This window comes from Thermochaetoides thermophila (assembly GCF_000221225.1).
Source record: "Thermochaetoides thermophila DSM 1495 unplaced genomic scaffold scf7180000011822, whole genome shotgun sequence".
Lineage (NCBI taxonomy): Eukaryota > Fungi > Ascomycota > Sordariomycetes > Sordariales > Chaetomiaceae > Thermochaetoides > Thermochaetoides thermophila.
This window is the reverse complement of record NW_006383038.1, coordinates 482,579-498,523: the sequence shown is the minus strand read 5'-3', so window position 1 is coordinate 498,523 and position 15,945 is coordinate 482,579. Positions and strand designations below refer to the sequence as shown.

Sequence of the window (15,945 nt, the reverse complement as noted above, 5' to 3'; positions counted from 1 at the left end):
AATTCCCTTGTTTAAAAAGCCTGCTGTCTCCGATCGAGTTGCTGCTCAACAGATCAGCGGTTAATGCCGTCAGGGGCACAAGGCTGACAATAAACCAACGCAATGATTTTTGCGAGCAGCCAAGCAGCAGCGTAAATATATATATATATATATATATATATATATGTCTGAGGCTAGATCCACGNGGAACCCCTGCATGACCTGTCCAGACATTCCAAAGCTCATTGTTTGTTGCCTCCATGTTGTAACCGGAAAAATCACGCCTTCAGCCCTCTAAGGTTCACATGTAAAACAACCAGCACTCAAGACCGTTGTTGTTAAGATCTGGAGGGTTGCTCTTCAATTTCATACAGGATGATCAACATTTCAGCCTACATATCCCCACCCATGCGGATGAGGTGGTATCCCTCATGACTTGAAACAATTCACCCAATGGGAGCTCGACAGACATGCAGGCACGCAATTAACTGGTGACACTGGCTACATAAGCGCTATGGGAGCTTGTGCGGGGCTGGGGAGGGGGGAATGCAGGCGGATGCATGGCTAGGGGAAGTTCGGAGAGTCACAAGGAAGAGTTTCCTGTGTCACTTTAAGCTGAGGGTCAACTTTGCCTAACATCCGAATGCTCGAAGAGGTTATAGAAAGCTGCAAGTACACAAACATCAACGGCGCTTTTCCAGTCCAGATCAAAGTTCATGTCTGGACTGCCCAGAGGGCGCAAGAAATAGGTGTTCGTCTCTTCCGCCAAGCATAGGGAGCAGTGCCTGACCCCCACCCATGCATCAATGGGCGCAGCGACACCGAACTTAACCGATTCATGTACGTCATAGGGTAGCCTCCCTGGCCTCGGGAGAAATGCGTGTGTGCAACCCCTGAATTGCGGCAATATGAGAGCCCATAAAACATATACGTTGCATCCAGATCCCGTTCCTGCTGCTCGCCAGATGCGATATGAGTATAATGTGTATATGTATACGTACGAACCGTTGGTGAACTTGATGGAAACTGGGTGGTTACAATTTTTCTAAGGGGTTGCCTGCCTAAGTCAGGGTTGATTTTCTCAGCTATGTGGCAGGAGGCCGGCTCTGACTCAGTCGTGTCAGCTTGGATTGAGATCGGCTGCGCCTGATTTTGCCGCTTGGATTGGTGTCATGTTAGAAGGTAATGCTAGCCCTTGCCAACTCATCCTCCCCAGTACTCAATGCCTAGCTTCTGGTCAGCGAAGCTAAAGACACCAGCTCAACTTATTGACTAGTTCAACGCACGCAGAACGACGTGGTCAAGTCCTAAGTATGCCAGAGCAGAACCATCTTGTGCCGAACCACAAGAGAAATGAACGGTCGGACGTGGATCCCACTCCGAATCACAAGAGCGGCTCTCGATGACATGACCTTGCAGTTTACAGTTGGGAACTAGAAAGGCAGGAAGATCCTGCGATGGGGGATCGTAATGTTCAACGGCATGGCAGCCTTCATCTTTTATTCTGGCCCATAGAATGCACTTGATAGTTTTGATCAAAACCCAAAAAGGGCAAGCCGGGAAGTTGAACGGCCAGCCGGAGTTCTCGTAACTTTGTTGTCCCGATGAAGAATGTAAGTGTCAGGAATAGTCTCGCTGGGTAGCCATCAAGGTGTCTCCTAGTCATACCATTGGGCACCAAAACATCCATAATGAGCGATGCGTCACAAACTGTTTGCAAAAAAACTCACGCGTGGTTTGGTGCAACCGGGAGCCCTGCTGAGAAGACCGTAAAAGGTGATGTTGACAAGCGTTATCGCCCACAAGCATGGCGAACAACAAGCAAAGTTGTGGCAGGTGGCGGGCGAGCCAAGAGCCAAGTGGTCACCAACAAGGCCGCTGATGAAAAATTGCCGTGACAACGGCGACGTTTGCAAAGCCGCCGATTACCGGGGTGGCGCGGTTGAGAACAAAATGACGATCGCACTATGCGATGGACTTCAATCTCAGTCAGATCAGAAAGCCCGCAACAAAGCTTCGGAGCATTGAGATGTGATTGATTCTCAGCTCTCAACCGTCGTTCGCAAGCATCAAACTTTAACTCCCCACCGTCTCTGGGGCTTTGGCGGAGATCGCCTGTTGATGACAAGCACAACGCTTGGCATGGAAGAGAGCCCTGATGATCGGAGATCTGTCCTAAAATTTCCCAATAGGCAAACACAGCTCTACGTATCATTGTGGCCAACAACTACACAGCACTTTTTGCCTGTTTCCTGTAGATGACACCAACTGACCTTCAGCCGTGTTGGCTTGTCTCAGAATGCACATGCTGGGCCTCTGCTGTCCATCAAGACCAAGCCGCCAGTTGATTCCAGTCCTGCAGAAGCCTGCGGCGCATCCATGGACTTGTTGCCCCCTTTTCGCCCACCAACCAGGCCAGGGACTGGAGCCCAGAGGACAAGGGAAAGGTACCTTCAACGGTCAGATCCGTGGACCTGAACCACGCCTCAAACCTACTGTCTCCACTTTTGAGGTGCTAAATCTCGCGATGAGCCAAGTCTTGAAGTGAGAAAAGACAAAAAATCATAATGTGTGGCATTCCCGTGTGCTGGAGACAACATGCACCAAAGTGTGATTGCGGCAGGGCAGCTGATCAACAAGACTTTTCGACGTTTAATAATGAACATGAGTGTATTGAGGTGTGAAGGGTGGTTCGGCCGATCTAAAGTTCTGCTGAAAGCGAGTCACCGCCCATGCGGACTGCCTAGGTTGGCTAGGGTCGTTGGAGCCTCAGGCATCATCTGTGGAGCTGACCCACCGGCCACCGGCCGTGTGAATGGGCGAGTGTGCTGTGGGTAGCGTCGCGCGAGCCACGGAGAGCCACTGTCCAGGGCGCTGAAGGGGACCGGGCCGCACGCAAAAATCCAGCAGCTCCGCCTGGCTCATCAATCCGATTTCCATTTCACCCCCAGCCTCTCCTCTCACACCATCAGGCACAGCAGCGGGCATCGGTCATCCATCAACCGCTTTCCATCGTCGTCTCCGCGTCCTCGCATCCTCTTATCACCGTCTTCAGAGTTCTCCATCCGATCTCACCAAAAATCTCTTTCATTCCATCATCCCTGTCTGGTCTTTGCATCCCTTCTCTACCCACTGCAACACCTCTTGTTTCCTCTCCGGTCGTGAAAAATCCAGGGAAAAAAAAGGCCAATCAGAGAGCGTGTGAATCCATCCTCGACAATCCTGTCTTTGGCCCCGGCTGAGGCATTTGGCAAAGACACATCCGGGTGCGAGCACACGGTCGACTTTGTCAATCGACGCTGTCCTCTCGGGTCCATCCTCGAATCTACATAACAATTACCCTACCTACTGCTTTCCTATCGTTGTTCTTATCCTCGAGCAGCTGTAGCTTTTCGTTCGCACCGTTAGAATTGAAGAGCACGCAACCACGCGGTCTACGGTTGACTCCTCTCCCACACACTTCCTTCAGGACCAGGGCCGTACTTTATCGCTCTCTAACTCCTGGGCGAGTGTTGCCCTGCTCACGTCTGTTAGGTACGCGGTGCATGACCCACTGGCCCATACATGTCTATACATATAGCATAATTTGTCGATATGTGTTTCAGTTCTGACTCTTTGCCATCTCCCACAGGCAGGGCTACATCACAACAAGTCCATCCTTCTCCGAGCCCCGACTGCGGTGCCATTGATTTCCCACACTCTCCCTGATTTTGTGCCGTCCTTGTGCCTTGTAAAAGGCAAGTCAGGATGAGGGAAGCCAACTTCAGCATACCTAATGTCAACAAGGCATCGGTCGGTATCACCACCGCCCTCTACGATCGCCGGGCCCTTGACTGCACGTCAACCCTGCCCTTGATCAACTCCCTCAATCACCTCGCCTACCTTACCACTTCTTCAGCTCGCATCCGCGATATCCTGACTGTCGATGGCGGTATCGAAAAGCTCGTCTCCATTCTCAAGCAGGGTCGTAGCAAGGATGTGATGGAAATGTGGAAATGGAACCTGGCCTTCCAGTGTGTGGTCAACATAGGAGTCAGGGGCACCGAGGCTGTTCGCACCCGGGTTGTCGAGGCCGACATGGTTCCTGTGATCGCTACTATTCTCGATAATTACATCAAGGTCACCGATAAGTTGCGTGAGAAGGCTGAGGAGAAGCATAGGTCTGAGCACCACCGCCACCGTCTCGGGGGCAGCCGGGTGCATAAGTCGTCCAGCTTCTCCTCACGGGCAGCAACACTGGATGTGGACCAGCGTACATTCCGGCGGCAGGCACCGCCGCCGTCGATTGACGTGTCTGCTACCCTGGTCGGCCCATCCGTGACGGTTGTTCATTCGAACGTCGATGCGACTCCAACCGCTCCGCAGTTCCAGCTAGCCCCGACCCCCACCGCCGATCGTGCCCCGCTGACCGCAACCACTCATCGTCCGCACCAATTCCTCAATATTCCTTCCCCTGCTCCTCAGACCGCCCCGCCGGTGGCTTCTACAGTGCCTTCCATGGATATTGATGGCCTCGCATCTCGTGCCAACCGTGACTTGGATCGTTTTGGTGGCATCATGCCCCCTCCAACTCGTCCTGCTGTCATGGCCTCCCAGCCTACCTCTCCCACAACCCCCCTTCCTCCCCCGCATCTCCCGTCACCTACCGTTAGGCCTACCTCGGTCACCACTCCTACAGCCAGGGCTCGTAGACGCCCATCCATCCGCCACCAGCACTCGACCGGAGGTGAGACAGACGATATGAATGCCGAGAGCATTACTTCAGAGGAGTCGCCTGCGGACACTGAAATGTCAGGGACCGCCGAAATGCAGACTCCACTTGGCGTCCAGGAGATTACTGTGGAGGACGGCGACAGCATGATGACTAATGGGGGAATTGAATTGACCACACCGACTGCTTCGGAGGCTCAGGAAGCCACTGCTTTCAACATCACACACGAGGCTCCTGTGGAGGGCAGCATACCCCCAACCAATACCCAAACCAACATCACCGCCATGGGTCTATCCCCAAACCGGCCAACCATCATGGTAAGCCCGCCGACTCCAGCGCCAGCCAATGCCAGCGTTCCTCGCTACCTGCTCGACCGCCAACTTCCTAACCCGCAGATGCTGGCGGGCATGCCCAGGGAAGAGGATGTGCTGATGTCGCTGCAACTACTCGCATATGTTTCCAAGTACTGCAACCTCAGGAAGTATTTCCAAAAGACACATTTCGTCCCGAAGCTCATGCTCGGCCGGGAGATTGAGCTCCTCGACGGTATTGACCCCGCGAGCATTGAAGCCGACCTGGAAAAGCAAGACGCCATGGCCGAAGAGGAGTACTGCATGCCGAACGACGTTAACATCTTCCCAATCGTGGAGAGGTTTACCGTGCGCCATCACAGTACCGATATGCAGTACTGGGCCGGCGTGGTGATGCGCAATCTCTGCCGCAAGGATGACACGCGCGGTGGGATCCGGCAATGCGCCTACTACCAGTGTGGCAAGTGGGAAGAGTTCACCAGGCAGTTCGCGAAGTGCCGCCGCTGCCGACGAACCAAGTACTGCAGCAAGGAGTGCCAGAAGAGCGCATGGGCGTTCCACCGGCATTGGTGCATTGCCGCGACGCAATGATGCATGTTGAACAGGAGTGAACAGCGGCTGATACATATGGAAGAGTTTGCGTCATAGACTGAGGAGAGGGAAGGAGAGAGGAGAGCTGTGCCTGTTGGACATGATGCTTGTTTTTTTATTCATAGCTTAACTGATACCCCCGTGCTGGTTTCCCCTACCTGCCTTATCTACATCCATCTCTCTTTCTCTCCCATTCCTCCTGGTCTTGCTGTCTCCTGGTCTTTAGAGACTGAACGAAATTACGGGCACGAAAGCATTTTTTATGGACATGGACAACGCGAGGAACTTCTGAGCTTTTCCTTTGGTTTGCATGACCCTATTCCTTAATAATGTCTAACTGGCAAGAGTTTTGTTCGTTTACACATATATCCCATCCCATCATGGTCCCCTCGTGCTTTTTGACGTAGTTTATGATTTGCCCTTCCTTTCTCCCTCATCATCGGGTTCGGTCGGTCGGCATGGTTTGGTCGGCGGTCACAGGTCGGGTTTTCTACGGCAATGAGTTTTGGCTGGCTGGCTGGCTGGCGATTGGGCTGGTTGGTTGATTGGCTTAACGATTGGTTCTCGATGCACTGCTGGCAGTTGATCATCGCCGATCCTCAATTGAGCGATTCGGCGCAGCATGCATGGCAATAGCGGGCATTCTCGGCACGACAATCGCGTTCTTTTTTCTTATATTTTTTTCTTTTTTTCTTTTTTTTTTTAACTTTGTCCTTTCACCTCTTCCTCGAAGGCATTCAGTTTTCCCCTTTCGTGGCACATATACATGCACCATCACATGATTGAGATTCGGACCAGAAAAGCTTTAGTTAGCATGGATGGCGTTCTCTTTGGTGTGCTATGGCAGTTCTTATCCATGACATAGCATGCTTTTGCAAAGACGATGATACCAAGACAGATATTAGAATGTTTGCTTGCGCGCGGATACCTAGCTATCGCAGTGCCGCACGCATGAATTTGTGGTGGTTTTCTAGAGAATACACAAACTGTACTGAGTTATCGTGTTAATTGGCACTTTGTGGTGATGGCGCGTGGGAGCTCGGGGGCCGTAAGAGAGTAATCATTCCGTTTTGGACTTGCTATACCGGCCAAACAGCTGCTTTGACTCCAAGACGAAGGGCTGAAGACGTAAGCATTGGCTTCCTTGTACTACCCTGTGTTTGACAATGTAGTCTCCTGACAAATCCATCCTCATAAATGCCCCGAGTGTCCTTGCAGATGTCTCGGGAAGCTTAGTGTCCAGTCTTTTTATTTCAACACGGCCTTGTCTGCTGACCCCTTCGAGTCATCGGCGTTTGGGTCAGGCGCGGTGGCTGACTGGCTCGGGTACGATACCACGGCCCCATTACTGGGGAGATATGATAAGATAGAGGACAGATAAAGGACACATCCCGGATATGATCCGAAAGATGGGGAAGCATTTGTCTAGCTTGAGTCTGTACAACATCATGGTATTATTAACGTTGTTGGAATAAGTGCGACAATAATGTGGAGGGGATCAGCGCTGTCTCAGGGTTCGCATGATCACCTAACTGCTCAACATAGCCAGGCAAGTGAACAACTGCGGCCTTTCTAAATTGTTTACCATCCGACAGAGAGACTACTAGAGACAACATGTATAGGTAGCCGATGATGATGATATCCGTACATTCAATTCTTCCCAACTCACCCAACTGCATTACCTAAAACCTCAATTTCTCTCCCTGGACCAGGTGAGTGTATCTACCTCTTTGCGGCAGCAGCCTTCCTCCTAGCCTTACCGGGCCGGTTGGCCTTCTTCTTGCCACCGCCAGCACCGCCGCCATACTTCATACGCTTGACGCTGAACCCGCTCAAGTCGCCAGACGAGATAGCGTCACCCGACTTGGAGCCGCGCTTCTTGCCACCAAAACCGTACTTGGCGTTTTTCTTTTGCCGCTTGGGGTTGGGAACAGGGTGGTCGCCGTCCGCACGGCGCTTCTTGGGCTTGGAGTCGCGACTGAGTTCGTTGTCGACGGCGACGTCGAACGGATCGTCTGCCTCGGTTGCACCGAGGGCCGCGGACCCGCCTTCGGCGCGTTCTGTCGGAGATTGGAGTTAGTAGACTGTAGAAACAGAATGGCGAATGAGGGATGTAGACATACTCCGCTTGAGCTGGTTGATCTTGTCCAGCGCCTCGCGTTTCTGCTTGGCGCGCTCCAGCTGTTTCTGGACCTGGACAGCCTTGCCGAACTTCTTGAGGTCGCGCTGCTTGCGCGCCTCAGCAGCTGCCTTCTTGGCCGTCGCCTCCTCTATGAGCTTCTGCTTGACCTTTTCCATCGTCGCGTCCGTCCGTACCATCTCGGCGAAGTAGTCGGTCGGCCGCGTGAACGGGACGCCCTCCTTGCGCAGCAGCGAGCGGCCCAACCGCGCCGCCTCCAGCGCCTGGTTCATGAAGGCCAGCTCGCGCTGCAGGTCGTCTTCAATCTGAGGGATGGAGTCCTCCGTACGCTTGGATGCCACGACAGATTGGTGGAAGGAAAAGGGGGTCGTCTTTGGGTTGATGTCCAGCTGGATACGCCGCAGCGCTGTGAGCAGGCCTTCCTTGTTGTTAATGGTCTGGCGTGTGCGCGTGCCCGCGGCGATTTGCTCTTCATCCTCTTCGTCCTCGGGCTCTAGCTCCTCGACGTCAATCTCCTCCTCCTCATCTTCCTCATCACCTGACTTGTCCTCGCCATCCTTATCAACATCCATCTTGTCTTCTGACATCCCATTTTGCGCCTTGTTGCTATCTTGCTTCTTGTCGTTCTCTTCGTCGGAGTCGAGCTCCGATTCTGAATCGGAGTCGTCTATCGCCTCGAAGTCGATGTGGTGGGTTGGATGTTCATCTCCGCTATCATCGTCGGACTCGTCTTCGTCTTCGCTGTTTTCGTCACTGTCCTCCTCCGAATCAGACTCATTGTTGCCATTGGCCCGAATCTGGAGTTGCTCGTCCTCGCTCTCGTCCTCTTCGCTCTCCTCGGTCTCCTCTTCCCGTTGCTCCTCTTTTTCCGCGACCTTCTCGACCACAGGCTCGTTGCTCTTTCTCCTATCGGCCTTTTGATTTTTGGATTGAGCGTCTCCTGTCTGAGAATTGGGCTTTGACCCGGCCTTGGGGGACTGTGTCGCGCCTTTCTTCGCCATGATTACTACTGGTGGTGGGTATGGTGAATTGGGGGATGGCTTGCAACTGCAAGAAGACGGCCTTCCCAAAACTTTTTTTGGCTGCGATGAAACAGCGATAAGATAAGGTGGGGTATCGTGTATCAACCCTAACCCTGCCTTTTTTTGTGGACAGTTTGCTAAGATAAAGGGTTAGGGTTCGTGCTTAACTCGGCCCTTCACCATTTAAGCGATCACCCATTGTCCCGGACGCTCATTACGTACTCTCTGATAGGTGTGTAGCTTTGAGAAGGTCCCTTTTAAGACTGCCACGGTGCTTCGAGCATCTGTAGCCAAAGCCTGCAAAAACACCGGCTCTAGGATACGGGGGACTTCCGCAACAGTTCAAACAACTGCAGAGAAAGGACAGCGGTCTTGTTTGTCCTGAGCGTAGGTATGTTTGGTAACCAAAACAGTATCATAACCTTCATATTTTCTCTATCCCATAATATTCATTTACAATGTCCATCTTACGAGATCGTCTTCTCCACCATGGTAATGCCATGCTTCTCCGCCAGCTCCTTCATCAACGGCTCGCAAATCTCCCAGGTCATCGGCGCCAGGATACCCTTCTCCTTAATCTGCCCACTGAGCACCTGCTTGACAGCAACTGCGCAGGGGACACCAACGGTCTTGGCCATGGCTGAGTAGCCGTTAGGGTCTCCGTACTCAACGAGCGTGCTGGTTCGCGTCTCACGCGTGCCATCGGCATGCTCGATCTCGAACTTGTGCTGCAGCATGACCAGGTCGCGCTCACCAGGGCCATATTGCATTTTGCGCTCCAGGGTCGCGCACAGCGTGTCGAGAGGGTTGCCCTTGGGCGTGATGGGTTCGTCAGAGAACAGGCCGATCCAGCGCAAACCAGAGAGAATGCGCTTCTTGTCCTCCTCCGACTCGAAAGTCGCCTTGGAGAGGATGGTGGCCTCGAGGTCGGCAGCGGACGAGGAAGGGGCGCCGATGACAGCCTGAGTAGCCTCACGCCAGGCGACGGGCTTGGAAAGAATATCGAGCGGGGTATCCTCAAGGAAGCCGATGTCGACCAGAACCTTGATGAACTGCGGGAAGCCCTGGTAGCGCAGAGTGCCGCGGATGACAGTCTGGGCCTCAGGGATGTTGTAGCGCTCCTTATAGGCAGTCGAATCTCGGTTGGGGTAGGCGACGAAGGCATAACCGGGGTAGATGAAGTAGGGCTTGGCCGTCTTCATGAGGTCCTTAGGGGCGACCTCGACAACGCGTCCGTCTTGCCACCATTTGCCGGCGTTGCGCAGGGCCAACAGCACACCGCGTGACGACCAAGAGAACTTGTAGCCCAGCGGGTTGTCCGAGTCCTCGGGAGCGGGCAAACCACCGCAGTACGACAGGAAGCTGATGATCTTGCCACCGGCGCGGTGCACCTCCTCGATGGTCTTGATAGCGTACAGGTGGTCAATACCGGGGTCGAGACCAATTTCGTTCATGACGGTGATGCCAGCCTCCTTGGCGGCGGCGTCGAGCTCCTGCATGGCGGGAGAAACATAGCTGGTGGTGACGACGTGCTTCTTGTTGCGAATGGCCGACTTGATAACGGTCGCGTGGAAAGTGTATGGGATCAAGCTGATGACCAGGTCGTGCTTGGCGACCTCGGCATCCAGCGCCTGGTCGTTCGTCACGTCAAGCGAGATGGGAGTAGCCGTGGGCACGCCCTCGGCCAGCTTCTGGGCGGTCGCCAGGGTACGGCAGGCTGAATTATTAGCTCTCCTGATGCTCCATCAAGCCATTGACCGTCAGGAACGCTTACCAACAGTCACCGGAATGCCGGCTTCGCTGAGGACATCAAGCGTCGGGCGGGTGACGAAGCCCGCACCAAGCATGAGCACCTTACTGAAAGTCCATGGTGGTCAGCGCAATGACTCTTTGAAAGTTCTGTGATGGTACGTTGGTCCAATGGCGACCGTGATAGTAAAGATGCCACGTACTACTGGGAAAGATCAGACATCTTGACAGATCTGCGAGTGCGATTGAAGCGATTGGGAAGCTGAAACTGGAGGTTCCTGGGGGCGATTGCAGCTTGATAGTTTTTTTTAAGTCTGCCGCCCTGGGATGTCGTCCGTGTCCCTATTGTCAAGCGTCCGATAACGGCCGATGCTACAGAGGGGCATAAATGTGGGGAGCTATGGCGGGGTAGCAGGGGTCAAGGATGAAGTCATCGGTTCTCAAGATGACTCACCCGATAACGGATAACCCCAACCCTGATTGTCGGGGAAACTAAACAGAAGGCTGTACTAATAGTGAACAAAGCAGAAGCTGTCGTTGCTTGATGGGCCACGGGTTTTAGGGAGTGTATAAATACCACGGGCTAAGTAACTATGAGAAAGCATGAAAGAAGCGTGCCGTTGTTATTACTACTAATGTCCAATACTGTCTGTCTCCCGCAACGCTGAGAAAAAACCCTAACGGGAACCCTGGTTGTTGCGGCGACCAGCGTTCCGTAGCTCGGGAGCACTGCTGAACTGCGCGGTAGATCGGCGAAGCTGCGGAGGTGGGACGGATTGTGTGCGTGAGGCTGATTGCTGAGGTCTCGGGCAGGGAGCAGTTGTAGCTGGTTCGTCAGCCTTCACACGACCCCACGGAACCGGGCTCCCGGTCCCAACGGGAGCGATGGGCGGCCGTGGAGGAAGCGAGGGTGATTGACGAACAACAGGCGGACTCAACTGGAAGGGCTGGCGACAGGCCCTCGTGAATGGGGAGGGCGGTTGATCTCCCGGAGGGGCAACCAGCCCCAAGGCGGCAGGGCGGAAGAGAGTCACCGGGGCCGGCGACGCGTGCCCGGAGGAGGAGGAACGAACGGAGCCGGAAGGGGCCCTTTCGCTTACTCGGCGGATGAAGATCCAGGTCTCCTCGCGCTGTTGCTCCGGAACAACACAGCCAGGGCACAGACAGTCGATCGCCAAATATGGGACCAACTGGCGAAGGCAGACGGTTGGGGCCCGGGGAGCTTCTTCCTCACCCTGCCCGGGGATCCGGACAGGGTAGGTGGGCACCCAGATACCCTCCCCTGGCGCTGTCGTGGCGTTTACGTCGTTTTCCCTTCCCATGTTGCCTTTTTTTTGTCTTGAGCGACTGCTGTTGTATGTACCGAGGAAGAGATGTTGTTCTGTTTGCTCTGTCTTGGGAAGAAAATTAGGCGTTTATACTGGTAGAGGATCGACCGCACTGATCAGCATCACAATAGAAAAAGTAGCCTTTAGACGTCATTATTTGCATCTTTCCACAAGCATGTGTTGTATTTCAGATAATTCTTAAAAACAAGAGTATCTGATGTGGGGATTGATCTCTGGGAACAAAGCACATGGTGACGATCTTGACACGACTAAGGCTGGGATATCTTTGCAATCTTTGGAAAAGAGAATCGTGAAACAGTTCACTGCCCACAGGCGTCTGGAAAATGGACTCAGGACACCAGGCCAGCGAATCCCTCCTGTTGGACCTTTTTTGTTGCCAGGCCGACGGCGAAAGTAAGGGCTTGGTCGTAAGTAGCGCTTGTATGCAGTGCGTACAGCATGCCGGCAATGAAAGTGTCCCCAGCTCCTAGAGTACTTCATCCGTACTTCGTGTTAGTAACATGTGTTTTGGTCCGTTCGCTAACGTTCGTCTAATGTTGAACAACGCGGACATAAACTACCCGTGATGCGCTATCCGGGAGAGCGTGCTGAGAAGTATGATGCATTTCCGAAAAAAAAAAATTAAGGACTTACTCGACTACTTTGATCTGTTCGCCTGAGCGGTTTGCCGGGCAGTGGATGTAGCGACCTCCTGAAATAAGAGAGCCCGCACCATCTGCTCCCCATGTGCACACTGTGAGTACTCTGATCCCAAAAACATCAGCTGATGTCAAAAACATGACGCGAAGCAGGAGAAACTAACGCCTTCGAGGATCGTGCTTCACTCCTGAGGCATGCTTCTGGATCTGAGTAGCCCTCACTCTGCGATTTACTTAGTGTCTGCAAGAATGCAATCTTGATTCACATGCAGTTATTCTTACCTCAGCCCAAACTTTGGAGTAGAATACCACATCTGCCTCGGAAGCCAAATCACGCAAGCCTTCGCGGTTGGGTTTCTCAACTTCCACACTGATCTTACACCCAGGAATGGCATTGCGTAGATAGTGCATACACTGAAGCGTCGTAGCGGGAATTCGGCCCTGAGTATGATGAATAGGTAAGTTAGTCGACTCAGTGCTTAATGGTCATGGTAACATCCCGGCATGCGGTGAAACTAGAGCAATATGACGTTTATGGATTCGCCCATACTTCGAAATGGAACCACCACTCCGAGTTTGCCGAGTCCTCTGCAGGGTTCGTTTGCTGCTTCAGTCCCTCAACAATGCCCCGAAATTCATCAGTCGTCATTTCAGGCAAATCGTTCCAGTTGACGATAGTTCTGCTGTTCGTTTCATCGCTCCGTAGGATCCAGCTGGCTGCTGCTTGGTCATGATCGTCACGGAACAGACAGCTGCTAAAGTCAATCACGTCATCACTACCACCATCATCGTTGTTGTTTTCATGATCATTTGACCTTGGAAGAAGTGAGGATAATATGAAGCTTGTAGCAGGAGAGCTACGGCGTGGCAAAGTTGAGACTAAGTGTAGCTTGAGTGGAGTGTCTGGCAGCGCTGGCGCTGGGTCTGGTACAAAAGCTGCCTGGAAGGGGTTTTGTGATGAAACTAGTTGGGCCAAAACCTCAAGTGAGTTAGGGCAGTTTCCTCCGCGGCGAGTTGATAATCCCGTAGCTCGGAGTTTGGTGTCTTCCTGGGGGTAGAAAGGGACTCTGCGGATGGAGAGATGAGTTGCCGTTCGCCAGAGAATCCGCTTCCACCGTAGGGGCACGTCCTTGACTCACGTTAAGATGGTGTCGATGTAACAAGCACCAACGAGGACAAGGTGCTTCATATTGGTTTAATAGAGTTTATGAAGCGAAGGGATGCAGTATGGCTTGTCTTGTTTCGTTGCTTTGGTTTGATCCCCCGCAAACAGTAAAGACGGGTCTCAAACACTGGCTAACGGTAAGCAACTTGAATGTTTCATTCGCTAAGTAGGTGGTTAATACAGAATCAGAAGCTATCTGCGGTAACTTTGCCATTGAACTCTGGAGCAAGTTGACTGATCATGACGATTTCGGTGTGTAGATAACCTTGGGGACTTACCAGAGACTGATGGGCAACTGAGGGCTAAGGAGTTGATGGCGGGGCACAGACGGGAGTTTCTCCATTTGGCCAATTCGCGGCTTTCCAGGGTAATTTACGGGCCCATCTGTCACAGCCTGTATCGGGGACAAATGATTTCGCGTACAGCAAGAATGTTGCTGAGAAAGTTGCTCTACAGCAAGAAAAGCGAGCGTTTAAGGCTCAAAGTAATGTCATCGATTTCTATGACAGGCAAAATGGATTACAAGCTGTCCTGTTCCTTGCGTCTCCAGAGCGATGAAATTCTTTCCTGAATCCACCCTCCGTACTCAATCTTGGCAGACCTGTCCCGCTGGTGTGGAAGCTCACCGCCTGGACCCACATATTCCTCGGCATCCGCGCAGGTGACGCCGCAACCCATCCCAATGCCGTGGCGCAGCGACCCCGCCAACGCCAGCACCGCGATTTAGGATCGGAAGCCTAGCGAAAGAGATCCAACTTCCGTTTTGAGTATCAATTTTCGAGCATGTAAACATCCGTGTGTTTTTTCCCGATAAACAGCAATGAAGCGAGTCGATTCCAACAAAGATTGAATTACGCTGGCACTATACCTACGGATACACTGCCGCATGTAATCCGTGAATAGGGTTGAGTTACCAGGCACCGAGGACTTTGTGAGCGGACGCGACGGTCTGCCCGCTGCAGACCGGAATAATACCTACCTTCGGCGTCGACCGAACGGACATACTACAAAGCGCGACAACCGTCTTGCAGGTGAATCGGCCGTGGTGTGTTGCGAGATGTACAACATCCGCCAATGCCGTCCTGCATCTTGCAAGCAGTCTAGTCTGGGTATATTCCTCGCCTCATCCCGATGAGAGGACAGATATCCAGGAACTGCTCGCATTATTAATATATAGGGCTGAAAAGAGGGGCACACATGATCGACGCAAGGGACAGGCATATTGCATTTTGACCCACGCCCCAGTCGCCGGTGAGCCTGGGATTGGCCAGCGTCGCATGGCTGTCGCAGACGGGCCGGTAGCCGCTCCTTTCGAGCGAGCGAGTCTTCCGCTCGTCTCGTTGTGTTGGCGGGGAACGGAAGATATCCATCGTTCATCAAGAGCGAGAAACAGCGGCATCGAGGGACCCATTCCGAGTCAGTGCCGTCCAGAAGTCCAGAGCTCAGGTGAAACACTCGAGAACACCGTGACGATACACAGTACAGTATAATCCGCACTCCATGAACACTGCCTGAGCCGCAGAGGATTTTACATGAGCACCGGATCGAGCAGAAGCAGCCGGCTGGTCAGCGCTGTTAAATGTAACCAGAATGTGATTGCCAACGCCATCTAGCTGTCAGGGTCAAACAATAGGAAAGATGGCACTGTAGATGCAATGATAACCGGCTTTAGTAGGCAAATTTCGAGGATACTTGAGGCTGGGACATGGCGCCGCGTATGTACGCTAACAGGACCCTCGGCATTACAGTGCGCCAAAATAGCAGCCAGTCGCTCAATCTCTCAACTCGATCTTGGGATACACTTTAATTCCTGTTAGGCTGTTCTTCCCGTTAACAGCCAACAACCGACGCTCATGATTGGATTTGCGGGAGGGAACCCGGAGGAAGGTAAGGATAACTCGGGTCGGAATAAGATGTGGCTTTGCAAGGGCGTTCCAAAACTAGGGCGCCACTACAAACCTGCTGCGGACGCGCTTTTCACACTGTCAGAGCACGTCTGCAGCACTCGACAGCCCAATCACCAACCTGGCCGCCTTCCAATCCGCACTCAGAATGGCAGCCACACAGCCCGAATCATGCTTTAGGAAACGTGCGATCTCTTTTTCCTGACGGAGTAGGTGCTTGTAGTATATACATGGTAACTCGACAAGCATCGGCCTATCTGTTACCCGCCAACCAGGCGCCGATTCGGCGCCAAACGAGGGATCGGCATTCAGTCGTTCGACCTAGGTAGCAACTTTTAGGCAAGGAGCGGAGTTCGCTCTGCAGCGGCTGTCCATCTTGCGATCTG

General features: G+C 53.0%; 5 protein-coding genes across 5 annotated transcripts; 1 reads left to right on the top strand and 4 right to left on the bottom strand.

Annotated features, from left to right (window-relative positions):
• Positions 1-3,726: 3,726 nt before the first annotated feature.
• On the top strand, positions 3,727-5,592 carry CTHT_0065810 (putative mynd-type zinc finger protein; the record flags this gene model as incomplete). The annotated part of the gene is made up of 1 exon (XM_006696817.1): positions 3,727-5,592. The coding sequence occupies one exon, from the start codon at positions 3,727-3,729 to the stop codon at positions 5,590-5,592; it is 1,866 nt and encodes a 621-aa protein (XP_006696880.1).
• A 1,722-nt stretch (positions 5,593-7,314) lies between these two features.
• CTHT_0065800 (uncharacterized protein) lies at positions 7,315-8,733 on the bottom strand (the record flags this gene model as incomplete). Its single annotated transcript, XM_006696816.1, has 2 exons — positions 7,315-7,652; positions 7,716-8,733. 2 exons carry the CDS (start codon positions 8,731-8,733, stop codon positions 7,315-7,317), a joined length of 1,356 nt encoding a protein of 451 aa, XP_006696879.1.
• A 488-nt stretch (positions 8,734-9,221) lies between these two features.
• On the bottom strand, positions 9,222-10,726 carry CTHT_0065790 (saccharopine dehydrogenase-like protein; the record flags this gene model as incomplete). Its single annotated transcript, XM_006696815.1, has 3 exons — positions 9,222-10,471; positions 10,529-10,611; positions 10,707-10,726. 3 exons carry the CDS (start codon positions 10,724-10,726, stop codon positions 9,222-9,224), a joined length of 1,353 nt encoding a protein of 450 aa, XP_006696878.1.
• A 454-nt stretch (positions 10,727-11,180) lies between these two features.
• On the bottom strand, positions 11,181-11,825 carry CTHT_0065780 (uncharacterized protein; the record flags this gene model as incomplete). The annotated part of the gene is made up of 1 exon (XM_006696814.1): positions 11,181-11,825. The coding sequence occupies one exon, from the start codon at positions 11,823-11,825 to the stop codon at positions 11,181-11,183; it is 645 nt and encodes a 214-aa protein (XP_006696877.1).
• A 356-nt stretch (positions 11,826-12,181) lies between these two features.
• Positions 12,182-13,679, bottom strand: CTHT_0065770 (uncharacterized protein; the record flags this gene model as incomplete). The annotated part of the gene is made up of 6 exons (XM_006696813.1): positions 12,182-12,326; positions 12,486-12,596; positions 12,655-12,713; positions 12,773-12,931; positions 13,041-13,305; positions 13,630-13,679. The coding sequence occupies 6 exons, from the start codon at positions 13,677-13,679 to the stop codon at positions 12,182-12,184; spliced, it is 789 nt and encodes a 262-aa protein (XP_006696876.1).
• Between the last annotated feature and the right edge of the window lie 2,266 nt (positions 13,680-15,945).